The sequence below is a fragment of the Cystoisospora suis genome (assembly GCF_002600585.1).
Source record: "Cystoisospora suis strain Wien I chromosome Unknown contig_610, whole genome shotgun sequence".
Taxonomy (NCBI): domain Eukaryota; phylum Apicomplexa; class Conoidasida; order Eucoccidiorida; family Sarcocystidae; genus Cystoisospora; species Cystoisospora suis.
Genome location: NW_027153411.1, coordinates 12,815 through 26,156, shown reverse-complemented (window position 1 = coordinate 26,156; position 13,342 = coordinate 12,815). Strand labels below are relative to the sequence as shown.

Below are 13,342 nucleotides of genomic sequence, written 5' to 3'. Positions count from 1 at the left end.
ACCTATCTCTCTACCTTGAATCCAAGTATCTCTCTACCTTGAATCTACCTATCTATCTACCTTGAATCTACCTATCTATCTACCTTTAGTCTCTCTGTAATCTATGTCTCATGGCTAGCTGCTCAGCTTGCATACAGATTGTAGTCGATGTGTTTTGAGTCGCTCCATTCTATGAGACCTTCATCGTTGTAAGGCCTTGTCTACACATACAAGATTGATGCATGCAAAACTTCCTTCTGTTTTTGTCCTCCCGTCATGGGGTGTATAGACTCTCTCCCTTCTGCTTCCCTCTCCTCTTTCTTCACGTCTTGCTCCTTCTCCCTGTTCATTTCCCTGAAGACATCTTCCTACCTTACACCTCCCGGCTAAAGTTCTCTTCATACGCCAAGACCCTATCGTTCAAAGGAAAGATATACACGGCAGCACGCACGCAAGTGACAGATCAGACTCCCTTTGTTTTCTCTTTCTTTCTTTCTTTACTTGGAAGGGAGCCCGTGTGTTCTCCGCGGCTGTGTATCGTGACTGATCGAAACGGGAGGGAAGATATATCAGGAAAAGTCAAAGTATGAATGTGCCTCCTTCTTCTCCGTTGCCTTCTAACGGGAGGTTCTTCTTCTGTCTCTGCCATACGATAGATAGCTTACTTGAGAGATGAAGTGATAGAGTTCACCAGAGAAGATTCCTAAGAGACCAGGGATCGCAGCTCGACCTTCTTGAGCATGGAGAACATCGACAGCTACAAGTCCAAAAGGAAGGAGTTTCTGAGGGATCTTAATACCCATGATGAGATTTGCAGAAGAACCTGGTGGAGCTCTACGGCAGTTGGTATAGAGGGCAGCTGTTGCCAAAGAAGATGAAAAGAAAGGAATCTTTAATAGAGATGCCATCGCTGACAGGAGACCAGTTTGAATAAGAAGAAAAAGAACAACAGATGAGGATCGATAAGATTCAATCGCAGCTTTTGATAAGATCAGAAGATCTTCTTCGGTCTTGTCTCCGATACCCTCCCCTCTCCTAGATGGGAGCTGTTCTCTTCTCCCCTGGAGTTGATTCGTTAGACTCCGAAAGAATGGAGGAGATGGAGAAGAAGAGCTCGGAAAACGACGGACATACGAGGGACGACGACCAGTGGTACGTCCGGGTGTATGTACACCCCCTTCATATCTTTCATTCTTCTCTCGACTTCTTACTGATATATCTTTCCTTCTTTCGAAAGACAGTCGTGTATGGGTTCCCTTCTTCCCCTTCACCTCTACACTACGGACTAGCATGCTTACAGCTCCCGGAGGGACATGTGCGGAGACCTCCATATGTTGGAGAGAAGAATAAACGCCGTATATTCGGAGTAACGTCCCGAGAGTTATTCCACCGAAGAAAGACCCAGCAGTAAAGGGTCGCCAGAATTCAAAGGCTCTTATAATACGTTCTGCATGCAAAGCCATTTGCTCGGGTGAAAGAATCGGTTCCTCACTCTGCGAGGCTTTTCCTCCTTTAGGTCTATGTATATCTGAAGAGAAGAAATCCTTCCCTGTCCGGCTATTAGATGACTGAGATGGAAAATATCCTGGAGAATTGAAAGAAGAAAGAGAATCTGCGGTCCGATTCTCTTGATCCTGTCTCTTTGAGAACCTAGAGAAGAGAGAAGAAAAGAAGCCTTTCTGACGTGTCAACGAGAGAGGTATCTTCCGAGGTATAAGAGAGGATACCGTGGGAGAAGATAGGAGAGTCAGGAGAGCTGCGAAGGAACAGTACATTCTCGTCGCAGGGGGAATAGAGAAGTAAAACTCACGACAAGAGCGTAAAGGAGAGACGAGTAGAGACGATGTAACTTCATGAATGCGATCCTGAAAGGCTTCAAGCCGTTGACGTCTACGGAAGGATGGAGAGAAGAAAAAGCAAAGATCGCCATAGCTTCTTCTTCTTCCTCCTCCTCTTCGGCTTGCGTTGCAATTCTTCGCTTTCTTAGGAAGTTCTTCTCCTGCTCCTCCCCCGCCACCGCGAAGGGTACATACGAGGCTCTTGACCTGCGAAACGTCTGAAAGAAAAAGATTCAGATCTCTTCTCGGCAAAAGGATTGTCTCCTCGGAGGTACAAGGGTGGGAGATCCTTCCTCTATCTTCAAGTAGACATGCCTCATGGTGAAGAGGTTGATGAGGATGATGATGCTGAGGAGACCTATGTGGAGAAGAGGACGAAGAAGAAGAAGAAGAAGGAAAAATTTCTTCTGAAACAGAAAGATATGATGGAAAGAATGAAGTGTCAATGCTCATATGTTTATCTTCTTTATCTTCTGATTCTCCATGTTGTGATGCCGGGGGCTGATCTATATCACCTGATACAAAGGCGGGAAGGGTACTCCCGGTATGACGTGGTGTACGTACACCGCAGAAGGATTCTCGTCTTTCATCTTCGGGGTCTTCACAAGTCTTCTTTTTCGCCGGTCCTTTTAAGTTCTTTGGAAAGGAAGGACGTTGTTGAGAAAGATACAGATCGCGTGATGGTGTTCGTCGATTATTTACACGAGGAAGATGAGGAACTGAAGGGCTTGGCCGAGGGACAGGCATGCGACTAGGAAAAGAAGTAGAGACAGAAGAATCTGCTGAAGCGTATGTGAAGCAAAGAAGAAAAGAGATACTGAGAAGAGTCACAATAGATGAAGGAGAAGATCCCTGAAAGAAATAAAGTCTGTCCAAAGGATAAGACAAAAACCGAGAAGATGGAGTGAAGGCATTGTCCTCACCCATGTCTGCTTGAGTGGTACTATCTGCTAAGAGAAGAGAAGTAGACCGGCGATTTGGTGAAGAAAGACTTTCGGCGTGGACGTGCCGAGGTCGTGAAGATGAGAAAGAAAAAGAAGAGACCCGCCGAGAGAATGCGCGAATGAAATAAGAAAAGAACTTGAAAGAACGACAACACGGTAGAGGTGAGATAGGAGAAACCGGAGAGGAAGAAGGAGAACATGGGATAGAGCAAGAAGGGCAAGTGTGCATCGTAGACAAGTATCCTCGAGATGAGGATGGCGAGGGAGCCGTCAAAAGATAAGAAGAACGAGACTTACGAGGGGAGGAAGAAGAAAACGGACAGGAGGATGGAGAGTTAGAACGAGAAGAGACAGACGTGGAGAGAGAGGTGGGAGAAAGAGAAGGAAAAGAAAGACACAAACGACAAGGGGAATTGAAGAAAGAAGAGGAAGATGAGGTAGAAGATCCCGGGATAGAAGAATCTGAGAAAGAAGACAAAGAGGAGGAAGAAGACGACGAGCACACTGGCGGCTGTCCCGTCATGATGACGCTCTCCCTAGGATTCACCTGACCGCAGAAGAACTTATCTATTCTTTGAAATATTTTAGACCATTCAAAGAAAGAGAGAAAAACATGCTTGTGCCCCAACAGTTGTCCGTAATAGCTTTTTCTTCGGAGTGTTTCACCAAGCCTCTCTTTCTCCGCAGCGTAGAGGAGACAACTAACGATACTTTTCTCTCTGTCTTTGTCGATCCATCATTCTTACTTTGTGAAACGACCCAACCCTGGCTAGACTTTAGAAGAAAAAGCGTCTGAAAAAAGGCTTTTGTTCTGCTCCTTCTCGCTTAGAAAGCCGGGGAACGCCCTTACGAAGAAGGTATTGATAGGTCGGACGGCAGTACACATACACACGATGTCTCCTCTTCGCGGCAGCAGCTTGTCTCCTCTGTGAAAAAGATCAGCATCTCCCACCCATCTACAAACACGTACATCTTCCAAAGAGACAGGAGGCGAAGAAAAAAAAGAGTTCTTTCAGTCCTTTTCAACTCTCGAGAAAAGAAAGAAAAGGCCAACGAAGAAGGAAAGAAGAAGGAGATTTCTTTTCTTCTACGCTGTATAGAAGACAACGTCGTCCGTCTCTTACCACCCCAGCGATTCAGTTAGCTGGAGAAATAGTCGCACTAGGTAGGAATCTATCCCAAGGCATTCATTCATTCATTTAAGCAGGAGTCCTCTCCGTTGTTCTCTTTAACTTCACTTCGACTTTTTTCCTTCTCTTGTCTCTGCATGTGTGGAGGACTTCAGACAAAGGGAAGGGCGGACCTGTTGTTGAAGAAAGAAATCCATCAGTGAGAAAGGAGACAGAGAGAGAAAAAAAGGCAAGAGAGAAGAGTCTCCCCTCTCTATTTGAATGAGGTTGGCAAAAGCACATCTTTTCTTTCTTAAGCTCTCTTCTCAAACCGACGTATCTTCTCTCTGTTTTCCACTTAAGGTTATGACTTCTAGCCTACACTTTTCTTTTCTCGCGCATTCCTTTAAAAAGAGAAGAACGTTCATGACACATAGGCACGCAGGAAGCACAGACATGTCCTCTCTCTACCCACTCCTTCCCTTCCAGGAAAGCCCTGTCCCGTTTTCTCTTTTCTTCAAGACGTGGCCCCGGCTGTCATCTTTGTGTGTCTATCTCTCTTTTGTCCAGTGTTTCTCGAAAGAACAAGCAATGAAAGCTCTTTACTTCGCTCTCCGGGAGGCATGAATGAAATCTCCGGTTCTCCTGCCTTTAGAAACCCCTCGGCTCGCCTTTCCCTTCTTTTTCTCCACGCCTTCTGTTGTTTCGCAATGAGAAGGTTGTGGTCGATTCTTCCTCTCGAGGTAAAAGAAAGAAAGAGAGAAGTTTCTCACGAATGTAGACTAGGGATGGAATTCTCCGATCCTTCTTGAAAGACAGATTGACGTTTTTTCATTCGCTCTTCATAAAGGAGAGAATATTTTAGAATAGAACCACCATCGAAAGCAGAAAGGGAGATTCTTGCTACAGAAAGCCTTCTCCTTCTTGATGAGCTGAACTCAAGACCCAAGTCTTCTTTTCTCCGCAGTGGATCGCTCTCCATCTCTGGACGAGAAGAATCCCGACAAACCAAGATGCGAAAAGAGCCAAAGAAAAAGAAGAAGAAAGGAGAACCTCAGGACAAAGAATGACTTCAAGAGATAGAAACAAAGCTTTCCTTTCTACGCGGTTCTTATTTTCGAAGACGTCACCATCCTTTTCCATGAATCCAATGAAAGAGAGAAGCCTTCGCCTGTTCCTTTTTACTTGCTAAAAGGACGTCTTCATGCTTTACTCTCTTCTCGTCTTCCTTTCTTATCTCCGTCTTTTTGTTTGTCTCTCCTTCTGTCTGTCTCTTCTCTGATGTAAAGAGAGCTCTGTTTCTCATAGAAGGCAAGAATGGCTTAAGGCCGATCTCTTCTATATCTCTTTCTCACAAGGTTATCTCTTCTTCTTCATCTTCTTGGCCGTCTTATCTTTCCCTTCACCCCCCAATCTCTCCGTCTTGTTTCTCTTCTTTCGTCTCTCTTGTGTCTCCTTCGGTGTCGTCTTTTTCCTCCCTCCTGCGGCATTGTCGCTTCATTCTAGCGTCCCTCAAGGAAGCTTCATAGGGTAGCTATATACATACCGATCCGTTTGTCTATCTCTCTCTCTCTTTCTTTCCTTCATCTTCTCCATCTCTTTCTTCGGTTTTCTTCGCTCGGAGAAAAAACAGAACGGGTGTCTTTCTCAGGGGAAGTCTTTTCTTTCTTGTCTTGGATCTTTCTTCTTCTTCTTTTCTCTATACATATCTTTCATCTGTCACGATCATTCTTCAAGAAAGAGACAGAAGGTCTACTTGGTTACCCCTCTCTTCTTCATGGAGCCTTCGATGAATCTCCTTTCCCAACACATCTCTCTCCGTTAACTTCTTTGCAGGACGTTCCTTTCTTTCTATGCATGCACCAAGATGGTCTTGCCTACAACGCCCACTCCTAGAGTGAGATTCTTCTCCTCCTCCTTGTCTCCTTCTTTCTCTCTTCACTGGAAGATGAGAGGTGGATCTCTTTCTTCCTTCCCTTTTCAACTTCCTTCCGGCCCTCTTACAGATGAAGCCGCTCATACTCCTGCAGCGATGACGGCTTTACGATGGAGCTCTTCTTCTTCTCTTCTTTCTCGTTTTTATGGTCGCCATCTCTCCTCCCCTTCCTCGCCTACTTCGATAAGAATTAGATCTCTCATACATCAGACCCGATCATCAGAATCTCTTCTTTACAAGAACTCTTTCTTCTCGCATATTTCCTCCTCTTCGTGTTCTCCTCTATCGTTTCTTCCTTTCCTTTCTTCTTCTTCTTCATCTCATTCATCGCATTCTTCTTCTCTGTCTTTCTTCTGTACTTCCTCTTCTTCTCTTCTTTCTTCTCGTCGCCGTTGTCCTTCTTCCTCCTCTTCCTTCTCCTCTCCTTCTTCAGTATCACCCGTAGAGACAAGAATACACTCCAGATTCTCTCAAAGTTGCCGAGCTCGAAGTTTGCATTCCTCATTCTTGTGTGTCAATGAAAGAAGGACAGATGGCGGCTGCTCTATCCATCACAAGAAGATTTCTCTTTCTCCTTCAAGGAGTCAGAAAACAAGAGTTTGCACTTCGTTCTTTAGAAGACATCATATAGCTTCTTCCTTACCACAGCAGCTTTCGAGAGATTTCTCTACATCTGGGTATTTCCATACTTCACAGGGAGCAGGTGGTGTATATACACCGCATCATAGAGACGAGAAGGACACTTCTCTTTCGACACCTTCACCTGCTTCTTCAGAAGAGAGAAGGAATTCTCTCTCACACTTGCAGGAGATATCTAGCTTAGAAACCAAGGCGAAAGAGAAGAATCTAGATCAAGGTTCATCTCTCTCTTCTTCTTTTACTTCGTCACCGCTACCGTCCCTATCCAGGCAGCAACCACAACAGGCCATGGGACCGGGGGGAAGCGTAGGAATTCGCCGTTCCCCTCTGTATGAATTGCATGCATCTCTTGGGGCCAAATTCGGAAGGTAAGAGAGAAGCAGAAGAAGAAAAACTCTGTAGACATTCTTCTTCTTCTTCTCTCCACGGGTTTTCTTACCTCCATTGAATGATGCCTCCAGAGGTGATCTACTTCTATCTACTCCTCTTCCTCACACTATTTCCCTATCCGCCGATATCTATCCTGAATCTACCTATCTGTATATCTGTCTCTCTGTCTATCTTGAGCCTATCTATCTATCTATCTTGACTCCATCTGTCTCTCCATGCATCTACCCTGAATCTATCTATCTATCTGTCTTTGTGTACCAGTCGTCAATCCGTGTGTGTTTGAGACACCATGAATAGTTGTGTCGATGAGCTGTCCTCTGGAAGCTTCTCTCTCCTTCCCCTGCCCGGTGAGAGCATGCAGGATCTCTATGCTGTAGCTTCGTAGAGGGGACGTTATGCCATGAATGAGCTTGAAGAGGCAGTCAGGGCATCACAAGACATCGGGTGTTGGTCACAGATAAACAAGGAATGAAAAGAAGGGAGAGAAGAAGAAGAAGAAAAAGTCGGTCCGAAGACATCCAGCCTTCGTCTGTAGGCCTATTACCAAAGCATGCCAAATGAACACGAAGAAAGCAAGAATGGAGCACTAACTGCGGACCCACCGAAAAACGTCAGATGTCTAGAAATTCCCTTGTTCTTCTTCTATCTCTTCTTCTCGCCCCTTCCTCATCTCTCCAAGACCAACAGTCTGCACGTGTGCTTCTACTCGAGAGAAGAGACTGTCTGTCTCTCTGTCTGTCTATCTTTTGTGTGTTTCCTTGGTGTTTCTTTCCTTCTTGCTCTTCTTCTTCTTTAGATTTCAAGGCATGTTACTTCCGATCACATATGAAGGAGAAGGAGTGATGAAGTCTCACCTGCATACTCGATCATATGCTTCTCTCTTCGATCTATCCTTCCGCCATCAATACAGGTAAACTCAATCATAGGTGAAAGAAGGGGCATAGAAAGATCTTCACCTCAGATTGACCGACAATGAGCGAGTGCGTGTATGCTGTCTCTCTATAGAGATACCAAGGATGACAAAAAATGGGGGGTTTCATAGTTGCGTCCGTGCATCTGTCTATCTATCCATAGATAGATGTAGATAGATATGTACAGGGGGAGTATGACATTCATTTCATTCTTTCTCTCATCCAATCATGTTACTTTGTTTTCTTTCTTTCTTTCCTTCTTTCTTTCTCTCTCTCTCTGTCTCTCTCAACTAGAGTCACTGGAGAACATGCGGCTGTCTTTCTTGAGCGACTCGTTGTAGGCGATATCCAGAGTAAGCACACACATGATGATACAGAGCCACCTGGTGGACAGCTGATAGTTTCTGCTCTTTCGCCGTGTCCTTTCAGTACATGAGGCAAGAAGATGAAAGAAAAGATAGAATAATCTCATCTAAGACAGATAGTAAAGAAGAGGGCAAGACGGAAGGGAGGGATGGAGGGAAGGAGGGTCTAGCTGTATTTGCCTTCGGGTTGTCTAAACTCTCTTGTTCGTTTTCTGCCTGCGTGGAATTCTCTTGGAAGTCTTCTGATCTCTCTCCTGTTTGTCGCGATCTCCTGGGCTTTCAATGAGCCTAGCATGAAAGTGAAAGAAGAAGGAAAAGAAAGAGAGGAAGAGAAGACGAGAAAAAGAAAGGCCTTCACACATCAACAAGGTGTACTGAGGAAAGAGGAATAAGAAGCACAGAACAACATAGGCTAGATAGATATATCTGCGTACATATATACGTAGAATGAGATGGACTAAATACACTTCTGTACATATATATAAGGAGAAAGATGTATATATAAAGAGAGATGTATCTATATGAGCAAATCTATTCATAAGTAAAACGAATAGAAATATACGGTAGATAAGCTGCTTTACACACAAATGCCCTGTGTATGGGTATACGTCTATACATGTGTCCGTATCCGGAGGGATTGAGTGTATGTACAGAATGTAGAGGAACATGTCCGCATCGCTGCCGTTCGGACTTATTGACTAAGAGATTTGAATGGACAAAATCTGACATAGTGTGTCTCTAGATCGGAGAGAGATCTGGAACGAACATCTTGCCTAGCCCATTGAGTGTTATGTATTCCCTTCTCAAGTGCATGCATTGCCATGGTAAATCTCTTCTTTCCATAAGAACATGGCGATCGATAAGATCAAGCCTGACTGCTGTAAGAGAGAGACGCTATGATAGGGGATGCAGAATAGCACTCGCAGCTGTGGCTTCATCGTTCCTCACATTCTATCTTCCTCGGGACATGTGCATGTATATACACGCAAAGGTTATGGAGCTTTTCATCTAGAACTCCATCACTCTTCCCCCCTCACCCTTTCTTGTGTGTGAGTTGTCTTGGCTTCGTGTTCTCTCTTCTTATGTCTCTTCTCTCCTTCATGTTCTTCTTCTTCTTCTTGCTCCTACGACCTCTGCCTTTTTCTCTCTACCTCTCTTGGATTTCTCTTTCTCCAATCTCATCCTTCTCTCTTTCTATCTATCTATCTCTTTCTTCCTTTCTTTTTTGTATCTTTTCCTTCTTCAAGGCTTGCTCGAGTCGGAGAGTCGCTTTACTCTTCTGACAGATGAAGATGGACATATCCTTGACGATCTTATCGTATCCGTGCAACACCCAAAGTCTCTCCTTATCACAGGCAATGCTCTCAACGCCTCCCGCGTTCTTTCTCTTCTTCTCTCTCACGCTGAAGAAGCTCAGGCGAAAGGTAGTTAAGATCAAGAAAGGCTTCTCTCGTCTGTCTCTCTATTTCTCTCTCACTCAGTTCAAACAACGACCCGAGAAGAAGCGAAGAAGAAGAGAAATCACTGGAGAGCCTGCATGCGTTGTAGAGATGAGGAAAAGTTGATACAGGCGAAAGACAGATTCTAAATAGAAAGACACGTACACACATATATCTTCATGTATATATATATATATTGTGACTGTCTATGAGCATGGGTCAAGAGAGAAGAGGCTGATTGATGCATGTAATAGAAACTTCTTGATGGAGTGTAGAGGGAGGAGATAAATAAGACTTCTGTCTGTCCTCTCTTGAGGTGTCGGTCAGGGGATAGATCTTTCTCTATGTAAGAGAAAGGTGTGGGAACATATACCGACAGCTAGGATAGAGACAAGATGTTCTTCTATCTCCTTCAAAGATACACAACTCCCGTTGATGATAAGCAGAAGAAGAAGCAAAGGGAGAAGAAGAAGATCACTAGGTGTCTCAAAGTTGTTTCAGACGAGGTCTCTTTACAAGGGCGGGTGGAGACAGGTTGGGTAAAGGTAGATAGATAGATGGAAGATAGATTAAGGATAGCTAGGTGTGGGGGAGTGAAGAAGAGGGAGTAGTAGTCTTAGGTTTAGGAACAGGTAAGGGAGAGAGCATGCACGCGCGACTGCATCCGTGGCGATAACGGTGTTGATATGTTAGGTGTAAAGACACCTCAGTAGAGTGTCGTGTTCTATGCTGCGAGAGTGTGTGTTTTCTCTATTTCAGACCTGATGAGAAAAAGACGGAAAAGAAAGTCTCTCCGAAGGAGATAGAAACTTCTTATCTGTCCTTTCTATTGCTGGGACATTCTTACCGGAGAAAGGATGCTAGACCTTAACGCCTCTATGACTCAGGGCATGAAGTACCTATGTCTGTATATCTATATGTATCTCTATGTATCTACGTACATGTTGTTGAAGCATATATGATATATAGATACATCTCCATGTACACTTGTGTATGTTATATGTGTGGATACACATTCATCTACATAGTCATGATCATCCAGTATGTACGCCTGTGTACGAATATGTATGAATGTGTGTGTATGTATGTGTGTGCGTCTGTATGTACGAGGGGCAGCTGCATGTGTCTCTGAGACACGTATCTTCCCTAATGTGAAGCAAGAGGCTTGTACATTTCGCATAGACATACGCATCTAATACATGTGTGTAGATTCATAACAAGAGAAGCCCTGTGGAAGAACTCCTATCGGATGAGTGAAGAGGATGAGGGTGACGGGAGAGGAAAAGAAGCATTCCCAGATGCGTCTCTCTCTCTCTCTCTCCGCTGGTCTTCTCGGTGTACAGAGGAAGAGAGAGAGCGTTGAGAGAGTCAAGATAAATCTCCATTTCCCTCAAGTGCCACTCTTCCCCCTAGCAGCAGGAACAAGGGAAAGAAGTTGACTAGGTATCTGTATCTATTGATCGATCTATCATCTGTCTCTCCTTCTCTTTACGTCTCTATGTCTTTTTCTTTCCCCGAGAGAGAATGTCTGTTGATGTGATGACACATCTCTTGGTTCGCCATGTCTTGCTGTGTTGTTTATAGGAGAAGATGTGGCTGTAGAGTCTTTAGAAGACTACACGCTCATTGGTGTCCAAGGGCCTTATGCGATGGCTGTAATGGGGACAGTGATAGACCAGAGTCAAATCAATCTTGTGAAGATGCCTTTCATGTGCAGTAAGGAGAATAAGAAGGAGAGAACGAAGAAAGAAAGAAAAAGGACCAAGAGTCTTCGGTGGATAGACATAGACAGATCACTGGGACTATGTAGAGAAAGTGAAGAGAATTCAGATACGAAGAAAGCTGATAAGCTACCATGCCCCCATTGATATATCGTCTTTGAAGATGCGCCTATATGTGCTGCATCTCTATACATAGAATGTAGGCTATAAGTGTTCACTGGGATACAACAGAATCATGTATCGCATGCATGGACATGTATACGACTTAGATATCTACGTGTGGAGGCCACGCAGTCTTTTTTCTCTTACGTCATGTACGCCTGTCTAGACCGATGGACGTCTACACCGTGGGTCGTGTGTGTATTCATCTTCATGCGAGAGATGAGTAAAGAAGTATCTATCCTATGTATGTATGCCTCTCTCTATATAGGTAAATGTATAAAGATTTTACACAAGAATATATGATTGCAACTGTCTCTTTCTTTATTTCTTTCTCTCTCTCTTTCGCCTTCTCCTGTTTGATAGCAAGTGGACTCAGACTTCGTATGGTGTACATACACTGCGGAGAACCCTGTGTCCTACATTCTTCCATCCCTTGTTGTGCTGTCTCCTTCAGTCCTTCCTTTTCGACGATACCGTATAAACTTTTTTCTTTAACGGAAGACTGGTAACATCTATATCTATAGAAAGAATGTCCGCATCTCTCGCTTTCCCTCTCTGCTTCTCGCTCTCTCTCTAGATATGTGTACATGTCTCCAATATACAAGGAGATCTGTTTTATCCGTGGATGTGGATGTTGACCTCTCGTTGCGTGTGTTCTTTGTCTTCTTTGTCTTCATCGATTTCGCTTCCTCTTTTATTTCTCTTCTGTCTTTGGCTAGGTCGCCAGTGTAGAGTCGACGGAATAGAAGAAGGAAAGCTCATGTCTCTAACGCGGTGTGGATTCAGCGGAGAAGATGGCTTTGAGGTAGAACCTTACACATCTCACCTTCTCGTGGGTGCTCTACGCAGCTTCTTCTTCTTCTCCTATTCGGGCATAAGCAACGTCTCCGAGGTTTCTCGTTCTACTTACTGTTCTGCGTCGTCCTTGGATCTTCTTTCTCCTCTTTTTCTCTCCTATTTTCTTCTGCTTAATCATCGATCTCTCATCTCTGTAGGAAGGAGCAAGATGAATTCACCTGTGGAGGTGCTGTGTGTGTCGACTGTCTGAAGTCTTTCCTTCTTTCTACCTCTGTCTCTTCCTCTCTCCCGTCGCTCTTTCTCTGTCTCTCTTTATGTATGGATGGATGGATGTGACGTAATTGTTTTATAGGTAGGAAGGAGAGAGGGGAGACCAAGCATGTGAGGTGAAGAAAATTGACAGTATGGGAAGATCAATCTAATTACACACGAGGTTCTATGTATATCCGTCCTCACTATTAACAACACATCATTCTACGGTCGTGTACACCCCTGGAGTGTATGTACACCTGAGCTCTTAGATACAAGAATGACATCATCAGCATCATCACTTCACCACTCTCTGTCTCTCTCTGCTCCCCTCTCTCAACTCTTTTTTGTTTTCGTTTTGTACCTAGATCTTCCTCCCTTGAGAGAATGCTTCGCAAGAGTCGACCGTTTGTGTGAGTGTCTATACACCTGGGCTTTCACTTACAATACAAGCATGGCCTCACTATCATTATCGTCATCGTGACTGCTTCCGTCCCTTCCCCTTCCTCCCTCTGTATCTCTCTTTCTTTTTCTCTTTCTTTTTCTGTCCTTTCACCATTCCTATTTTCTTTCTTCTTGTGTGTAGATATCTCTCCCTTCGAAGAATGCTGCAAGCTTTGCGTCTCGTCTCTTAGAACAACAGCAGCAGTCTCCTTCTTCTCCGTCTTCATGTCTCCGTCCAGCTGGGATGGGTGCCCGGGATACTCTACGTCAAGAAGCGGCCTTGTGTCAATATGGCTTGGATATAGATGATCAGACGACTCCGGTTGAAGCGTCTCTTTCGTGGGCTGTAGGTAAGATGTTTTCTCTCCGCTTCACTATCCTCCTTGATGGATCGATACATTAATGATAGATAGATAGA

At 44.4% G+C, this 13,342-nt stretch overlaps 2 protein-coding genes across 2 annotated transcripts in view; one reads left to right on the top strand and one right to left on the bottom strand.

Moving 5' to 3' along the window:
* The window catches only part of CSUI_001516 (der1-like family protein), a 6,232-nt gene extending 2,425 nt beyond the window's left edge, over positions 1–3,807 (bottom strand). The window contains exon 1 of the mRNA XM_068061722.1: positions 645–3,807. Within this exon, the coding sequence (XP_067926298.1) occupies positions 645–3,284 (2,640 nt within the window). The 5' untranslated portion in view covers positions 3,285–3,807. The remainder of the gene's footprint in view (positions 1–644) is intronic.
* Positions 3,808–3,890: 83 nt separating this feature from the next.
* The window catches only part of CSUI_001515 (glycine cleavage t-protein (aminomethyl transferase) domain-containing protein), a gene marked incomplete at its 3' end in the record, with an annotated part of 11,992 nt that continues 2,540 nt past the window's right edge, over positions 3,891–13,342 (top strand). Inside the window, exons 1-7 of the mRNA XM_068061721.1 lie at positions 3,891–6,813; positions 7,632–7,745; positions 8,041–8,099; positions 9,359–9,535; positions 11,135–11,266; positions 12,153–12,238; positions 13,067–13,274. Of these exons, the coding sequence (XP_067926297.1) occupies positions 5,738–6,813; positions 7,632–7,745; positions 8,041–8,099; positions 9,359–9,535; positions 11,135–11,266; positions 12,153–12,238; positions 13,067–13,274 (1,852 nt within the window). The 5' untranslated portion in view covers positions 3,891–5,737. The remainder of the gene's footprint in view (positions 6,814–7,631; positions 7,746–8,040; positions 8,100–9,358; positions 9,536–11,134; positions 11,267–12,152; positions 12,239–13,066; positions 13,275–13,342) is intronic.